The 19,376-nt window shown below is 40.8% G+C and overlaps 1 protein-coding gene and 1 long non-coding RNA gene across 3 annotated transcripts in view; both read right to left on the bottom strand.

Annotated features, from left to right (window-relative positions):
- The window catches only part of LOC110982419 (ceramide transfer protein-like), a 33,471-nt gene that overhangs the window by 8,999 nt on the left and 5,096 nt on the right, over positions 1–19,376 (bottom strand). For both annotated transcript variants that reach the window (XM_087136763.1, XM_087136764.1), the window contains exons 2-11: positions 17,494–17,706; positions 13,566–13,716; positions 12,938–13,054; positions 12,255–12,409; positions 10,875–10,967; positions 9,496–9,606; positions 8,031–8,111; positions 5,650–5,739; positions 3,856–3,988; positions 1,628–1,830 (exon numbers count right to left, since the gene is read on the bottom strand). In XM_087136763.1, the coding sequence (XP_086992889.1) occupies positions 1,628–1,830; positions 3,856–3,988; positions 5,650–5,739; positions 8,031–8,111; positions 9,496–9,606; positions 10,875–10,967; positions 12,255–12,409; positions 12,938–13,054; positions 13,566–13,716; positions 17,494–17,706 (1,347 nt within the window). The remainder of the gene's footprint in view (positions 1–1,627; positions 1,831–3,855; positions 3,989–5,649; positions 5,740–8,030; positions 8,112–9,495; positions 9,607–10,874; positions 10,968–12,254; positions 12,410–12,937; positions 13,055–13,565; positions 13,717–17,493; positions 17,707–19,376) is intronic.
- LOC147799063 (uncharacterized) lies at positions 14,909–16,787 on the bottom strand. The gene is made up of 2 exons (XR_015425433.1): positions 16,561–16,787; positions 14,909–15,817 (listed from the first exon to the last, which is right to left on the bottom strand). It is a non-coding gene; the product is annotated as an uncharacterized LOC147799063 (long non-coding RNA).

Here is a 19,376-nt window from a genome sequence, read left to right as displayed (position 1 = left end):
CAAACACTAGGTGTATTGTACATTCCCACCCACATATTGCAAATACTCCATATTGGAATGCAAAATACACAAAGCAAGGCACTTTGAAACATTGGATCCACCCATGACACTTACTGCTTTTTCCAGACCAAGATTGTGCATGTACATGACATTTGCATGCTCCATACACTTTAATGTTAACAGTCGTTTTGGGAGGAATTACATCATTCCACAATAGTTTTTCAGGGTACAGGCAGGCACATTTAAATGTTAGCCAAAGTTTTATCCGGTACCTTTGTCGCAGTAAATTACTTGCTTATGCCGTACATGAATTATTTCTTTCTCAACAATTGCTCCCCATTAAAGTCACTGACATTTGTAAGCATTTGCCATTTGATAACAATGACGACTGACAGCTGGAATGCTTTTTTTTTTAAACCGTATAACAGAACCTACATGTACATGTAACTACAACCCAGGCAATCTACCCAACAGTAACAGGGTAAATAACTGTTCTACAGGCAGCCATGTTTACAATGTAGGCTTCTCAGGAAAAAAAGAACCTTGAAAATTATTAAACCTCTGGCCTCCAGTAATCTCTTTTGAACAGTTCAATTCTAAACTCTTTAACAATTTTTGAGTGGCATGTACATTTCAGTAAACCACCACAACATCTTAGAAAAGTTTCTAGATAACTTGGCAGCAAACTAGACTGGATTATCTTTCACATGGAATCTCCTTCCACAGAAAAATGAAAGAATGAAAAAAAGGACTAATTTCACAACAGATTCTGAATCATCAAAAATGAACTCTCACCATACTACAGGAGCGTGTTAAAAACCAAATGGTCAATCTACTTAGAGGATGATGGGAAAATGTGTGGTTCTTTCAGTTCCTTGCATGAAAAGGACAGTTCAGAATTTACCGAAAGTAAAACTGTGGAGAAAGTTCACAAGGCTAACAACTGTATTTTCAGAGTTCAAAATTATGTCCCATAAAATTCACAGCAAGGATAAATGAGGCTGACAGTTTACAAACCCTTTCCTTCCTACAGGCCACTGACTGACGTGAAGTTCATGTATTTTGAAGAGTGCAGGGGTCAATACATAGCCCTTCGGAGACCACAACCCTGCAGTTGTTACAATTATTAGCAAGTCCTTGTACATCCTGGCCCTTTTTAATGGCGGAAAGACTATGTTGGCTATGGGTCTGGATCTGTTACAACGGAATAATTACTGGGGTGATAGTTCATAAAGGGTCAAAGTTTTTTGACATCTTATTTTGCCTGGCATTTGCATGAAGCTTCAATGAAGGGTTAGTGCTTGCAAAAGTGACAGTTTGGTCAAGCTGTTGCCAACATCGTTATCAAAGGTAACTCCACAGAAAAGAACTATTTTAAAAAAAAAAGATAAAGTGGATATAAGGAGTACCATGCACTGGTAAATCTAATTTTTTTTGCAAACGCTTTTTTGTTATTGATTAACAGCAAGGTTGATAATAGTGTGACCAAATCTCCAACTGCGCATGGAATTGCCCAAAATTTTCTCGCAGGGTGTATAGATCACCATCATTACTGGTCACAAAGTTCAAATAATGTTCCACAAACAACTGATGTCCTCTATTCCCTGATCACCTGTCCCTTACTTACCCCATCCGGATGGTCCACTGAATAGTTGACGACGATCCAGGAGCCCACGTCGCCCTGTGACTGCTGGCTGAGGTCCAGCTTGCGGATGTGGGAGAGGAAGCAGGTGTCACGCTGCGTGGCGGGCCAGACCCGGCGCATCATCTGGTGGCAAATAAAGGTATCTGGGGCCAGCGTCTCCAAGGACTTACACCAGTCAAGGGTCCCTGAGGTATGGATGAAGGTGTATGGTGGTTTAGCAATTGCAAAGCCACTGTCACTAGGATGTGTCTAAAATGGACTATTTATGCCAATGGCTACAAGTATTTACCAAAGCTTGCAATGTACAAATGTTTCAGCCATAGCCTCACAACTACAGATTTGAATACAGCCTGTGTTATCTAAAATGTGCAAGAATGGGAATATTTAACAGTTAGTGGCCTATGAATTACAAGAATGCTAATTCAAGACTTCAGTCCCTTTGCAGTTTCTACTGTTACTCGTTTGACAATTTCCAAAACTGGAATTTTGAGAGGGTTGAGACAACTCTTCCTTCCCACTGGACATTTTCTTCCGCGGCCATGCAGAAACTTACAGCACTGCTTCATGTCAGTCTACCAGGCATTCCCACTTGGACTTTCTTTAACAGTAATGGAATGTTGACGCGAGACTGAATATCTGAAACCTGAATGTCACATATTGTCGGCCAGCACTATGGTGATCATGAAATTCAACACGACACCCGTTCATCTTCTATCTTGAATTTTGCTCCGAGAGGGTGGATATGCCCTGTTCTTGTTTGCTGACAGAATTTCCTCCATTCGTCAGTATTTTTACTGACATTTAAACGAACGAAAAAACTGACAAAATGACTGAATCTACCATCTTTAAATTAGCACTGAACATGTACATGCAAGGTGCAGTGCACCAATTTTTCGTACTTTAATTCTATCAACTCTGCCCTCACATAGAAGCCCCCAAACTAAGGGAATTGATCCTGGCCTACATTTCCACAATCCCCCCCCCATTTTTCGGCCAAAACAACCCCTTTTTCAAAAGAAACAGTGGGGCTTTTTCTATATACAACATGTAAGTAAATGAGCTTAGCAGAAATAATCACTGGAATAAGGGGGATTGGTGCCAAGAAGGTAGAGGGAGTCCCTTTGAAAAATGGCTCAGGGCAGGTTTCGGAAATATCACTTTGGGGGGAGGGGCGAGTTTGTTTTGTGTGAATGGTTAAAAATGGCATTGGGAAACCCATTAGAAATTGAAGAGAAATAGAAAGACTAGGGACAAGACAATAATTCAGTTTTTGTTTTCATGTTACTGAAACCGGAACTTAGTTGATTTTACACAATTTTCAATGGGGCTTGAATTTGTGCTCTGCACCCTTTGTGTATGGCTTTCTCTGGATACGGCTTCACTGTCTGTGAGCTCTGAATGTGCAACCATTTCGCATGTCCACTGTCAATCTCTGTGTAGTGGTGACATAATGCTGTCCTGTTTATCAAAAGGTTTGCAAGTTGGCTGTGGTAATTCTACGGTACATCATGGAACTGTTCCCGTTAAACTTTTTAGCACCCCTGCTAACTCACTGTGGCCACATGGAAATCCTCCTCGACCACTTTCGGCCTGGTAATCTTCACATCATAGTTGTGCTAACTTGACAAGGACATCAATTTACCGCATGTCCCCACTGGATTTAGTTTTTTCATTCTTCACGAAAGTCATAAAAGTTAACCAAAAAAGTCCAACGGAAACATGGCTTTACACAGCTTTGGATAAGTCCCTTTCAAAATTCTCAAGTAATTATGACGTGGCATGATATGAATTGAGAACAATAACCATGGCTTTGTTAACTGAATACAGCACCCCAGTCGAAATGTAAGAGTGGAATCACAGTGCCAGACAAAAGCACTTAAAAAGCCACAAAGTTTTAGAAGGGCCTGGTTTGAAGTAAGTCTGAGTCCTTCTGTATATGCATGTATGAAAATTTTAACCACCAACAATGGACCTTTTCCATGAAATATGCAAATAAGGCAGGCGCATGCGCATTACCACACTTTGTCTGCACTGTGTTAGCACTATACATGTATACAACCTTTGATGAAGGTATCATAGGCTCACTCAGGAAAGGATTCAGCAGCACCTCTGTTATCTCAATCCAAATAATATTTAGCTAGTGGTTGTCAATGAGATGAATCCTCGGCAATTTTTCAGAGCATGAGGTTCAGAGAAAGCGGTTGGCTCACCATCCCAGTCCATCCTGTACTTGAGATCCCAGAACAGCCGGCACATCTCGTGCGCCGTGACCTTGCGCACGGTGTGTGTCGCCTTGAGAGGGTCCAGGACAATCCCATCCACCTCCTGCTCCATTTTGTAGATCTGCAGGGAGGAAAATTATCACCAGGTCTCTTTCAGGAAACATGCTAATTTCTTTATGATCATAAGTACATGTAGCTAACAATGAAGGTAATAATTCATCTGGTGGAATGGACTGACAGTCGCCAGACAGGTGACACGGTGGTTTTCTTTGAAACTTGCAGGCAGTGTTAAGTCTTCCTTCGCCAATATTTCCCTAACTACATCAAATGGAGATATGAAACTTACATCAAAGGATTGCGGATCATGTGCCCTTTTAGATGCCACCACGATTGGCAAATCTACACAATTTTCAGACATTTTATGCTTGAATATAGAGAGCCATCTTTGCGCCAGGAGCAACACTGGTAAAGTGTGGACAAAGGAAGAATTGCTTAAAAACAGAGAAAGCAGTAGGACAAGATATAGATATGAATCGAATTGTACATGCGCACAAAGTAAGTTGTCAACTGCTATGTAAAAAGAGGCAATTTGTTGTTTATGAACAAGATACCACAAGCCACTGGAAGTGACATGACCGTCTTAGGCAACTTTTCTGGGAACCTTCCAAAATTCTCCTAAGTCCACCACTTGTATAGGAAACCAGTTAGGGATCAACTGACAAAGGATTTAACTACCGATCTGATGTCCGATGTTTTAGTTAACCGGAACATTCGCTGATGTCCGATCTGATGTTTTTACTGACATTAACTGAAAAGGCAACCTTAACAGGATGTAGGCCTGCTCATAACAAAACAAAACCAGTGTACTCCCTTAAAATTTAAAATGTCAGTTTACACATTACTGGTAACGGGATTAGTTTTTTGCCTTTACTGTCACTGAGTTGAGAGAATTGTGTACATCACATTGCATGATACCGATAGTGCTCCATTATATTCGAACCCAACGCACGCAGTGCATACATGCAGAGACGACACACAGCACCTGGGGCTGAATCACGTCTAGCCTTTAGTCAAGGCGGCATGGCACCGGTGCACGGTGCTTGGCCCGTGGCTTCGCCACTCACATTGGTGTACAGATTGATCTTAATTTGTTTGAGACATTCAAGAGCGGGCTGGTTCCTCGCCATAACAATAGGACATGGAGGCAGATAGCTGTTGATGACGGAAATAAAGCACGAGTTAATGTTTTAGGATGCCCCTTTTATTTTAGAACGTCACATGTCTCTTACATTTCAAAAGTTTAGCATTATGAAAGTTGTGCAAAAGCAGAGATCAATATGCAAAAAACTACCACGAAAAATTTAGGAAATGTTTTTTTGATTTGTGATGCATGTTTGGGAATCTGAAAGGAGAAAAAATTTAGACATGCCCAATACATGTACATCTGAATATTCGTGATACCACCTCAAAATCAACAGAATGGGTCAGAAAATTTGGGCTAAATTTGGAAGGGGGGGTTGAATTCCTTTCATCTCGGTTACATGACATGGCAGCTACTGGACTTAAACATCGCTCAAAGGTTGTTGAAATCTTTTGGTCTAGGAACCAGACTACAGCAGTAGCACACAACTCAACCATTCCATCGTTCTACCAGGTAGGGCCTCAGAGATTAAATTTCCACAAAGAGAGGAGTGCTACCGTTGGGGGAAGGGGAGGGTGTCCGACCAGGAAAGTCCAGGATGTCTACCACTGCAAAAATGGGACAAAGGAAGCCCTGCCTACCTTCATCTCTCCTTCCTGGTGCAGCAGATCCCAGTTGCTCTCAATGTTCTCAAAGGAGTATCTAATGTTCTCTTCCACTTTGTCGTGGCACTGCAAAGATATGTCAAGAAAAGATAGAGATACAGGAGAGTATTTTTGAGGTCTTTGATATAACTGTAAAAACTTTTCTTGCGAATGATATTAATTTGACTTTGCATTGAGGCTGTTAATTTTGTGGGTTTTGAGCTTCCACCAATGTAGATATTCCTACTGTATTCTCAGGGTGGCCCTAACGGTAACAGCTTGTTCAGTTGGAATTCAAACCCATGACTTCCTGCTTCACTAGTGCAAACGTCTTAACCACTTGACCAACAAGTTTGCCACGATCAGTTGTAAGGCAAAACCTAGACCAATATTCTTCTAATGTACTAATGCACAAAGAGGGTTCCTGTTGGAGATTTCACCTTTGGCAGTATCTTTCACAGATTCACACCTATGTTTCCTTCCTCAACTTAGTTTTACTTATTGTTCAGGGTCGTACACTGAATACCAGCCGGCTTTTGTGATGGAAACGAGACGTCTGATGGAATTATTCTGTCATTCAATGATCACATGTCATCAAATATGCAGTAGCCTTTCTAGCAGTGCAAAATCATTTATTCCTTCTGTTCCTGTAAAACAATATGCAAATATAACATGGTTTGAGGTTGGACTGTCCAACTGAAATAAACCATGTTATATTTGTTTGACTATACCTCATATATATTTTATTCAATAACCTCCGAAAACAATAACAACTTCATTAATTTGTTTCCACGAACTTGTATTTTGTTCTTAAGGCTGAAACACAAACACCTCATCTTTTTAGATTTACATTTATGAATGCATACAGACCGTTGCTAGGCTGGCGCCACCATAAGTGCACAGTGCACCTGGGCGACAGTTCCTAGATTTTCTACTACTGTGCATGCGTTTTTAGCTGTCGTTCGGGTAAGCTGGGAGACTGTCAAAAATGCATGAATCTTTACTTCTTGCAAGCACGATTGTGTCTGCGCTTGGCTAACAGCAAAAACAGCAACTGGAGTGTGACCGTGAATGCACCAATGAGAGTTCGGCGATCCATAATGAATATGTATGAGGTATAGTAAATCAACATATTCTTGCAATCGGGGTTTTCGTAAGAATGTGAAACACATAAAGATGAAGCCAGCATTCAACTTAAGGTCATCCTGATGGTCATTAGCTTGGAAAGGTTTAAAGCCAGATTTACAAACTTAAAAATCTGGTTTGCTGTGATTTTATTCTCTCAAAGTGATTTACTACATAACCGAAAGTTCAGTTGATATTCGAATAGTGTAGTGTGACAGTTTATGATATGTAAAGGATCAATACTGGCTTCAAATGATGATGTTGCACAAAATGGCTCAAAATCACTTTAAAAAACTTTTCTACTTTGGCTTTATCATGCGTTTCATTACTGACGTCCATTGCAAATACATATGTGGGCTAAATCTTTAGGAAAACCTCAATAAGAAATTTTGTCAATGGTTTGCGTAGCACACTACGTTGGCAACACAAGGTGCGGTCTCCATGTGAGACTATGGCATGCACAAGTATTGAACACTGGCTACGGCTCTCCACCACTGTCTCTTTTGATCAAAAATCAAAGCCGTAGTTGCAGGAGACAGGACAGGATTATGGCTACCCCTGTCATGCACTGACTCATACAATCCTTGTATCAACTGAATTGATACACAGGCAGTGCTGGGTGAACATGTGTTCACAGCCCAGTTTCATAGAACAGGTCAGCAGAAAACACTGCCGAGCGAACGTATGCTGAAGCAAAAATCCAGCTGTGAACCAGTCACGAGCAATATGCCATGCATGACAGTTTGGCTGGTGATCCGCTTGTGGTAAGTAACCGTTTTCTGAGCTTAACAGATTTGCATGCTTAGAAAATTGGCCCCTCCACAAAGACCAATCGGGCCACCAAATTGGAAGCCGTTACTGCGTTTCCTGGTCACATGCACGGTGGTAGACACATGTTTATATTCCTCTTTGTATAACAGGGTGTCACGACTTGCTAACGTTTGTTCTTGCGCCCACTCGAGTTAAGGACCCGTGCATGAGTATGGTATCCTGTGGTATTGGCATCTCCTCTGATGCAAGTTGGTGTCATAAATCAGCACAAGTATCTGCCAAGTTTGAAAAGAATTGGGTTTCGTAATAGGCCGAGAATGTGCTGCAGGATTACAGCATGTTATCCTCAGTTCATTTGGGAGAGAAGAGGGACAAGCTCAAGGGAAAAAATCTGAATGGTGAGACGGTGGTAGTAAGAACAACTGGGTTCAAACCCACACTCTCTGAGAGACTGCTTGACCACCACAGAATCTTGCACCTACCTCTTGGATGAGCCGATGGGGGTGGGGTGGAAGATCCTTACTTATGGTGTTGCTGGAGCTAAATGAAGCATCCTTGTGTTCCTGTTATAGAATAACAGCCAAATGTTCACTTGACGGCAGTAAAAAAACAAAGCGATAAACTATTCACTTTTCCCTTAAAAGTGTTTGTTATATTTGTTACTGTTCTTAAATGGAAATACGTTCATGTTATAAAACTACCTTGACTCCTGGTGACTTCATTGGTAACTTTCCTTTTGTTAACACCTTTTACCCAACTGAGAAGCAAATAACCCCAGCCCCAACAAAATAAATTTTCAAGTATGAAGTTCACAAGTAACAGTTACATGCAACTGAACAGTTGTCAAAGACATCCCCTAACCACACTTTGAGAGGAACATAGTCAGAAGAGCCACCAAATATCCTAATACTTGTTCATCTTGGAAAAGCAGTAATAAAAACAGTGATTACCATGGACCAAATCTTAGAAGGCTGTCAGTATCCGCCAGTGTACGGTGGCATGTGTGAGGCTACTTTTTGCGGACACCGTGTTAACCCGCCGCCGTGCAGGCATGCCTGGCCACCACCATTTGGAAAATCACGGTGCGCTTCATTGCTCGGCAGTCAAATGCACCCACATTCACAATCTAAACCTCAATATTTATAAGGTGTTTCCGACCCATTCTTTCCAAAAATAATACCTACATTCTTGAAGATGTACCAGAAAGCCTCAAAAATTCCACTTACAAAAATGACTGTTTTCAGCAGATCAAACGTCCAGGAAACTTCACCTTTTTTCCAGGAATTTTTGACGAGGACTTCGGGCAACTCAAACCCTATCCATTCATGCACAAATCGATGAAAAATAGTGAGGTCCCTGGGGCTAAAAATCAATTTACTACATCGTGTCTATGGGGAGTCAGGCGACCATGTGTTTGTACACAAAAATGATCCATGCACACAACACTTGCGCAGTGGCCCATTTCAGTCCCAACACACATAGGCCCAGTGCACAACCGCAACTCACATCCGTTGACAGTGTGTTTGTCTATCCGACCTAGATGAGCAGGTTTTCGCACCGACATTTTCACACCTTTTTTACATTGTTTTCGCATTATTTTTGCACAGTTTTTGCATTATTTTTGCACAGAGATTTTTGCACGACATTGTCAAATTTTTCGCATTGTTTTTGCACCATTTTTGCACATTTTTTGCACCGTTTTGGCACATTTTTGCATCAGATTTACTGTGAATTCGCAGAGGAGAAAAGTAGCAGTCAAAATGCGAAATTCACCTGCGAATGCTGATTTTTTCCCCTCTTTTCTGCAGTCTTTTTCCTTGGGTTAACTTTCAATTGCACTGTAATGTACAACCAACTACGTCAAGGCATGGCTTTCACTGTAACTGTTTGACTGAAGAGAATAACAAGTGGGCAAATTAAAAAACAAAAATGAAACTACAAACTGACCGCTGCATCATCTGCTTGCTCTATCTCAGCCTCACTCTGGTCGTGGATGTCCAGGGCTGCATCAATGGCATCAAAGAACTCATCCTCCTTCAACATGCTGTGAGGCCCTTCCTACAAAGAGGTTATTTCAAAACAAGAAAATGTTTAATTTACCATGCAGACATAAGAGCCTCTACAAACTCATTTCAGTACTGAGAAAGTTACAACATCGCTACTCTTCTCCTAAAAATCGTTTTTTTTACAAAGGTATTTTTTCCTAAAATTCTTATTTTCCTGACATTTTATGACAGCTCATGATTGCCAAACTTTTATTCAATTTTCATAGCACTGTTGAAGTGCATTTAACAATTGTTGCCTGCTGTGTAGGTGTCCAAGGTTTTATGCACACCTGCCGGGGGGAAAGGCATTCAAGGTGAAGCCGAGGGTGCCCTTTGACCACCCAAATCCCATTTGCTTCAGTCTGGGAACAGATTAACCTACTCTATGGCTGAGTTCGGGCGGCTTGTTCTTGTATGTTCACGAACAGCTCAATTTGTTGTTCTTGGGTCGGCCGCTCAAACGCCGGGAACGTACAACCAGTTACCGCTGGTAGTTAGTCACATGCAAAATGCAACATGGTGGCGTCCATGTACGTTATTCGAGAGTTAATGTTTGGATAACTGGGCTGAACTCTTTTCTGTTTAACCCCTTGATGACAGGAACTTTTTTCCGAAAGCCGACTCTGAGAATTCCAGCCTTGCTTGGCCATGAAGGCCACCTGCCACACCGCAAATTCTCGATTTGTGGCCCTGCGTGCTCTGCACGCTTTGAATTACACAGTGAAAAGGCTCATTGTTTGGTGGCATGCGGCTCTACTCAAGCTTCCACATTCCTGTTGCCTCTTTTCAAAGTGGGGACTATTGTGAAGCTGGTGATTATGATGCAAATTCGCTCTTTTCATTTCTGGGCTACACACAAAGGCTAAGCACCATATATACAAGAGCCAGGGTCTACTTCCTTTCACCGTGTTTGCTCGAGCGTGGGCCAAGAACTGAGGATCTCAATTTTTACGGCGGCTTTTACTGTCATCTGTCGCAAAGGGGTTAAACAGGAACATTCATTTCTGTGTTATGAAGAATAACTAATGTTACTTTTGCGAAGTTTCCTATGATCTCTGGCTTTGTAAGTCATCACTCTATTTTTTGCCATGTTTGCAGCTGTTCAAATATCAAAATCTCACGAGTTTTTCCATGTGTTCTTGTAAAACCCTGAAGAGAAGGTGGTGTGTGATCCTACTCCGAGAACAGTGTTCTTGAGCCATGTTCCCACTGTTCGAGCGCGAGAACACGAAACCTGTGTAAAGAACAGGCCGCCCGAACTCGACCCATGTTTCAACCCACCTCATAATCTGGTCCACCGATACGTGCCTTCTTCTTGACATCCTTCAGAGCTGCTCTGTAGGCTTCCACAGCCTTTTTCCTCCTGTCTTGCTCCTGAGAAAGTAAGGGAGTGCACCAAAGATACAAATCTACCTCCAATACTTTCTCTCTCATCCTATATGGGGCCTGTGTGTTACAGCTTCGGAAGCCTCCTAAGCAGTACTTTGCAAGGCAATCTTTTAAGTTAAGCAGCTACAACGTCCCTTGACTACGAACATGTAGCAAGGTGGCAAAGGGGGGGCCAAGGAAGGAAAACGGAAGGGGAATGAAAATTCCTTACTTCTGTGAAAATGTTTTAGAATCAACCCCACCTCCAGTGTGAACGACTCGTCAGTCTCCACTGTTGAGTGCTCTGACCTCTTGATCACAGCTATGTCCTTTTCCTGGTGATGCGCAAGGACGCCGCAAGTGAGTGAGAGAGGGTCTCTTAGCTTCCTAATATGACATCCTGTGGGCCAACACTTGTTTGAAATTCCAAAGTATGTGTTGGATGTTTGCTGGCTGCTCCAAATGACAGAGTTTTCCCAAGCTCTCTGACACTTGAAAGCAAATACTTGAGATAACCCCGCAACAACTGCAGAGATGCCAACTTTTCAAAATGGAAAAGTGTAATCCTATCGCACTTTCAGTTGCGGTTTCCCAATTGACCCTAATTTTTCGGCGCAACCCTGAAAACTTTCAGCAGCAAATTAGAAAAAATTTTTAAAAAGTTGTAAAAAATGCTGTTGTCTTTTCTTTCAAAATAAACACCTGTCAACAACTTCTTTTCATGTCAAAACACTTATATTTACCTGACTAGCATTGTGTAAATGTGAATCCGGTCAACTTTTCGCACGATGTTCGACACACGTGTGTACGATATCGGTACTTGTACAACGCTTGGACGTACACAATCACGTTGCATATGAAGTGTAATCGTGCCTATTCACCCCCTATTCATCATAGCATGAATTGAGGCAAACGGATGATTCAACCACGCTGGTTTCTACTGCTCATCACGCAGCTTGTACACACAAACTGCGGGATGTCAGCGATACATTTCTGACGCGCACATTACTAGGCCGGCTCCGTGCTAGCTTACATACGTAGAGTTTATACACAACCGTATGGTTTTGTACCTTGGAGTTGGAAATCGTAAAAATCTTAGTCTGGATCGTACAGTCGTAAACAGACTAAACAAATCGTAAAAATTACCCCTAAATCGTACAAGTTGGCATATCGGCAACTGTAAGAATGGCAACACTCTGGCCCTTCCAGGATCAATCAAAGGATAAAATGCAACCCAATACTACCTCCTCTCTTTCTCCTCTACGATTGGATTTTCCGTCACAGCAATCTCACCTTCTCAAGCCTCTTCTGCCATTGCTCCTCCCTCTGCCTCATCAGATCGATGCAGTGTGACAAGGTTGCCAGGATACCGGCTGTGGTGGCCTTGAAGGTGAACGCCTCCCCTTTGAAGTCCATGCCCATCTGGTGGGGCTGGAAGTTGGGTTTGTCTGTAGAAAGACAAACAAGGTGTTTGAAATAGTTGTACAGATATGTACATGCGTTAACCCCAACCCCCTAGGGTGTATGTAAAATCATATTGAAATTGGAGGATTTGGGACTGCTAGCGTTAATGCTCATCCCACTGAAGGCCCTAAGCACTGTGCTACAAGTAGCACAATCAAACCAAATGTAACATAATGCCAAAAAATCCAACATAAGCCAAGTTTGATCAGCGGCCATTTATCAACTGCTGGTTGATTCTCCCTGGTGATCAGTGCATAAAATATATCCTGGGTACCAGGTAAAATTGACGAATGGTTGACCAACTGTCATTAATTGAACATGGCCATAACTGCCAGTAAAACCTTGTTTATGCCCAATTAAGTGCATATCAAGGCAACACAAGTATGGTTCAAAGCATCAGGCTCTACCTATGGTGGCTGGGCTCGACTTTTTTTAGTCCTCCAAAGCACTTGCCCAAACTTGGTGTTGCATTTTGGAAGATCTGGGAGGTTCGCAAACCTAACAGTACATACCTCTGTCTCTCTGAGCTGAGAGACCATTTGTGTGGGTCAACCTCATGTGGGAGTCAACTCTAGGAGTGGTTCCGGACTCATCTTCAATGTCATCCTCGTCATCGTTGCTGTCCACTACTGCAAAACCATTCATTAAGGAACGATGACTCAGTTGCCAAATATCAAAGTTTCTGATGGGACTCAACAGGATTATAACTGAGACTGGTGTCACACCTGCTTTTATCTGTTTATCAGTTATGATGGTGGGAAGGCTAATGTTTTTATAAGATTTTGTTTTGGAATTTAAAACCGAGATGCGGAGTGGCACTCTTCAAACAAAGAGGTTGGGTGGATATAATGTACCGAAGGAGGGTATTTTGGGTGACAAGGTGCCCTCCCTTAATCTCCATACACAAGCCCACTGTCACAGAGCTGCTAAGTGACAAACATTGCTTATCAATTTTTTTGTGCTAAGCTAAAATGAGCAGGAAACCAGTCTCAAGTATCACATTTAAAATGTGCACTTTTATTGTTTACTGGTTTTGCACGTCATATATTTTCCACAGTTAACACGTTTCTGTGAAAAAGCAGCTCAAATTGGTTCCTGAAATATCAACAGCTTCAATACAATTTGGTATTTTCAACATACATGGGTCATCAAGCCATTTTCTATGGTCTCCAGACCCGGCAGCAGATTCAGCACAGGCATCAAAGTAACCCTGCAGGGCGTCCACCTGACGGCAGAGGATGTCACGGAATGTTTCCATCTCGGCAAGCTTCTCTCGCAGACCACGCCCCTTCTGCATTTAAACAAAAGAGTAGAAAATGAAACTTACTCCTCACAGGCAAGTTTGATTTGCACAAGCACATTTAGATATACCGTAATAAGCACTAAGCAATGACAAGTGGTCTACCCTTTGGTCAGGAAATGACCACCTAATACTGCCAAATGGTTGTCCATCTGTTCAAATTTTCAATGGGCATTACTATTTCTTCAGCAAGCTCCTACAGCAAGGTATGGGCTCAGATCATGACCAAATTTTAATAAGATGCTGGAAAATATAAGTTTTTGGAGATATGCTACATGAGCATCACCTGCCTGTGATCTAGAACTGGTTATAGCTGAAGATTCATTTATGCTTTTAACATTTCAATGTTGGAACTTTGCCAGTGAGTATTATTTGATTGCTTGGTTGTCAAGTGCAACAATTGTTGAGTTACATTTTTCTATTCAATTAATCCTGAACAATTTTGTGAAAGTAAAGATGCCCTTTCTGATGGTGAAAGTGAACTGTGCAAAACTACTCAAACCAACTATTTCAAATATTCTCTTTAAAAGAAAAAAGGAAAGGACACAAAGAAAGGTTGTCGTTGAGAGGTACAAGTGAGATGACGTGAACTGTAGAGGTGTTTCAGCAAATGTGTAAGGATACAATACTGGCTAACAAAAATGGGACACATAGGTAAAAATTCAATCTAGTGAAAGGTGTTTAATTTACTTTTAAATTATGACAATGGACCACCCTCTATCAGAAAATAGCAATGGGAAGATAATCGGCCCAAGAAATTTTCTTCCGTGCAGTGCTTTCTGTAGAGGGGGGCCTCATAAGTTAACGTTGGTTACGGTGTCCACTTTGCAGTCAACCATGCAATAATAAAAGTCAAAGAAAAACAATGTGGAGTTGTATTGTTGTGGTTAAGCTTTTCCTCCTTTCTGAAAGTCATCTTTAAAAAAAATGTTAATTGTTACTAATTTTACGATATCTTAATAAGGTGGACACCGTAACTAACGTTAACAAGTGTACTTTTTCACACAAAACAATTTTAAATGATTTGCAGTTTGATGACTTGAGGAAAACAGCTGGTTGCGAAGCTTGCAAGTACTTCAAAGAGGACATTATCATTGACAACCAAAGAACAGATACCCTCAATTTCAAAGATCTTTGTCCTGTAGTTTAACGTTAGTTACAAAAATGACACGGACACCAAAAATTTCGAATCAAAGCTAACATTTCATGTGACAAGTTTATTATGACTTGCTTTACTGGAGCCCTCAAGGTAGTTGCCTCACCTTCAGAAAATTGCCTATGTTACTATGTGCAGGTGTTAATACATGCACATGCTTTTTCATTTCTTGGGAGCATCTCTGTGATCTACATATCTGATAAGCCACTTCAGCCTATTTTTAGATGCCCTATATGCATGCAAGAAGGTTGCACATGAGCTTCACAGAAGTTGAAATCTTTGACATTGTGAACTTAAGTACATGTATGTATATTTAAATGTGCACCATTTGCAACATTAAACAATTCTGAGGAACAAGTAAATTGAGTCAATGACTATTTTATTTTTCACTCTAATCTTGTTTCTTAAAAACTGTATTTCATTGTGGAGGCTATACACTGACGATCCCATCCGAAGAACATGGCACATCTCATTAAATGAATTTCATTGAATTTATTCAGTTCGTGCCACCTGGGTGACTCATTTTTGCTGAAAAACTGATGAACTTTTGACTACAGACCTTAGACAAACCTCTGATGACATACTTAGACAAAACTACATTTGGCAATAAACGTTTAAAAATACTTATTAGCATAGACACTGTATAGTGCATTAATTTTACCTACTTCTTTGCTGTCCAAGTGAAAGTAACGCAAAGATGGATCTGGAATAAGTGAACTTGGATAAACAACACACAGAATGAATTTCCTGTTAACGGTCTGATCTTTTTCCCAAACAAAACTTTGCTTATTTTTATTTGGACGATCCATGCAGTATATAACTGCCAGTTCATCACTAATGATGCGCTTGATGGCACCTGGATACCATGCATCCTCAAATGCGACTACAACTATATCCCCTGGAGTGAGCTGGCGATCGGCAGGCTCTTGTGGGGTCCTGAAATTACAGAAATGGCAACAGGAATGGTTGAAATCGAATAATCTTTGATTTAATTACTACTAAAGCTTCTTTCACAAGGACATGTGAATCTACAGACATATAATCTGATCCAACCATTGAATCTTTTTCTCTTTTCTGGCTTCTGAAATAAGATAGAAGAAAAATAAAATTTAAATAGAACAATTTTTTAACATAACCGGCAGTGGCTTGATTTGTGGAAACATAAAAAAAAAACTCTAACAAGACCCCAGGGGTTCCACAAAGGCAAGTTCCCCTATCTGTGTAAACATCACTTGCCTACGTGTTACATCAACTTCGCTCCATTTACTTTTAATTCACTGCGAACTCGCCCCCATACTATTGGATGACAAATGGGGCGAATTTTAATACGAATGGGGCGAAGTCGAAAGTGCCGGTGTGTAACGAACGTGAAACACTGATGATTTCTTGAACTTGGCAAGGCTATTCTTTAAGTTTGTTCATTTTTGTGATGGACTTTAGCTTAAAAAGTGTAAATTATTTGTCGTTTTGCAATTTCAAGCGGGACTTCAGATGTTTACTATTTTTTTCTTCCGTTCGTTAAACATGGACACGATTCACACGAAACCATCCAAGCGGTCCGCTACAAAGCCCAAAAATCACCCACTGACTATCCATTCAAATCTTCCCTTTTACAATGCCATCTGACCTCTTTTCACAAAAAAATACAGAAAATAAAATCTATTTAAGTTGATACAAACCTTTTGGCTGCTCTTTTTCCGGATATTGGCTGCTCTTTTCCTGATTGTTGGAGGGAAAGCTGTCGCGCGCAGCAACTTTCTCCGTTCGTTACAAAGAGACGTGAAAGCGGCGCGCGGTGGACACGGTGCTTAAAATAGCTTTATCTCGGAAAAGACGTAATCGAGCCTAAAACACTTGACCTTTAGGTCATCCATGCAGGGTACCATTGCACGTGTATGACCACTATTCAGACTGCGTTGATCACCAGTTAAAACATGTGGACATTTTACGTTAGTTACAAAATGGACACGAAAATTATCGCGATCGATATGCTGATGTTTTCTCATCCTCGAGGGTAATTATGGTCTAGCACACATTTTACACGATGTTTATTAAGCTCATTTCGAATAAAAATGGCTTTTACAGGTAAGGGTGAGGCTTGTAAATGATGATTCTGGCCCTTTTCGTCATGGTATGGTGTGGTGGACACGATGTGAAACGAACGTTAACGCAGGTTCAGCTGCCATTTTGGAGCGTGGATTTATTTATTTATTTTTTTTTAAAGGGCCAAAATATTACTTCATTGCTTAACTAAAAAAATATGACCATTGTGATAAAATACGTGAGCTATAACTAAAGTAGTTGAGTTCATTAAATTTTGTTCAAGCAATGTCCCATTTTTGGGCGCCATTTGGAACTAAAATTTGCTCTTCAACGTGAATAAAAATTATAGACTCGCATTTACACTGAATTATTTATCTTTATTTATCTCTCAAATACATGTACAACAATAATCTCAAGCAAACATAGCTTGAAAATGGTTACATCATCTGATAAATTAAAGTTCATTTTTTGCATCATGAAAGTTGGACAGTATTGTGACCTTACACAAATAGATTCCTCACAGTTAAATTTTGGCTGTTTGATTGATCAAAACTTTAAAAACAGCAAACCTTGAAAGAGGAAGAGGATGCCAGACTAGCAGTGGAATGCAACGACAGCATGGAGCCCTGGCGTTGCAGACTGGTGCTCTCGGCCTCAGCTGCTGCCTTCTGTGCCTCCAGAGCGTCCAGCCACTTCTGCCGGTCCTCTGTGTTCTTGCAGCGCAGGTACCAGACATTATCGTTGATACTGACGTCAAACCGAAGTTCGTCAAAGGGGTGGGCCTGCATAGTAAAAAGCCAACTTACACTATTAAGATCTAGATTTTTTTTTCACAATTTTTATATGTATCATGATCATGTTTGCATTCATGCTTTCAAAATGATCAAACCAAGACCAAAAAAAAAAAAAAACCCCTTCCACAGTGGAAAACAACCATTATTTACATGTATGTAAGAACTACAAAATTCAACTTTACATTGAAATATCATCAAATCTCTATACAGTAGGGGATTTTCTGAAAATACGGGAACTGTCATTAAAGTGATAAAAATAAACAAACTTTTAAAAACACTTTTACAATTGAGCACAAATTCCTTGCGATCACACACACAAAAAAGAGGATAACCTACACAATATTCAATTTCACTGTGTTTTGAAATGTACGGTACAATATCACACCATCAAGAAATGCAGAAAAAAATGTCATTAGTATACATGCACGTGTGTGTAACTGTCAAACACTAGTAAAAGCAAATAACATTTTGGTATCATTTCACTATGACAAAAACAATAAAGATCTGTTGGGTGAAGGTCCATGTAAAATGATTTTGAAAAATTTCTATCACTTGTGTGTCCTTAAAATCTATGATGTACTGTACATGTACCGTAGAAAAACAACTGGAAACTCCAAACATATAGGAGGGAACATAACACAACATTCATACATCAAAAACATGCAAGGAGGCTGTGTATTAACCCTAACCCCCAGGCTCCTGCACTAGAAAGCATACTGAACCTCACAAAATCCAACAGGTTCATGTGCATGTCTATGTACTTGTACATGCAGGTCACTGTACCAAACCTGATAAACTCCAACAGAATGAGCCTGTTGTAGTTTGAGTGATATGGTATGGATGGGTCTATGCAGTATAGGATGACTTGCACTGAACAGTACCAAACCTGACAAAATCAAGCATAGTCCAACAATTGGTAAAGCAAGCCAGACACTGCACACAGTGACCTGTGTGTGTCCCAACTCACACAGAATCCAACACCATTCCCTGGGCCTTTCATCCCAAGTCTCACAAAATTCAACAACAGGTTCCTAAGGTACGAAACCAAACCTCACAAAACCTGCTGTTGGAGTATGGAAGGTTTTGGGCAGTTAGGGTTAACATATGATAATGTCTGCCGTGATTTGATAATCCCTTCTGCGTAAAAATGCACTGGCACCTGGATACGAGACAGCTTATTCCATTCCTCCCGGTCTGCGAAACTTGTCAAACGCCCACCAAGTCCATATAAGGAGATTCTTCTGGACTTCTTGCACATGGAATATACCATAAAATGGACAGGGGTGTTTGGGAAAATGAAAGTAAACTTCTTGAACAAAACCCTTGGGAATCTATTGTATACTGACTTCTTTTGACGCTCTGACAAAAATGGTACTGATAAATGGGAATAAAAATTTGCCTGGTCAGTCTTAAACAAACGTGTAAGACTGTCTTAGTAGAATGAACACTGATACAGTAATTGTGGCTCAGCATTAGTCTCCTCAGCTAGTTTTAAATGCACATTAAAGACTGGCCAAGCGCATATTTCCTTAGCAAAAAGCACTGAACGTGTAAAGACGTTTTTCAACGGTGCACAGAGATGAGGATAGGAGGATTGGAGGGTGAAACATTTTCTTCTTTTGTGCAATTTTTCTTGAAAAGTCTAGATAAATCCACGG

Source organism: Acanthaster planci, linkage group LG05 (assembly GCF_054643075.1).
Source record: "Acanthaster planci isolate LZ-2023a linkage group LG05, COTS_SCS, whole genome shotgun sequence".
Classification (NCBI taxonomy): Eukaryota; Metazoa; Echinodermata; class Asteroidea; order Valvatida; family Acanthasteridae; genus Acanthaster; species Acanthaster planci.
This window is presented reverse-complemented; position numbering and strand designations above follow the sequence as displayed.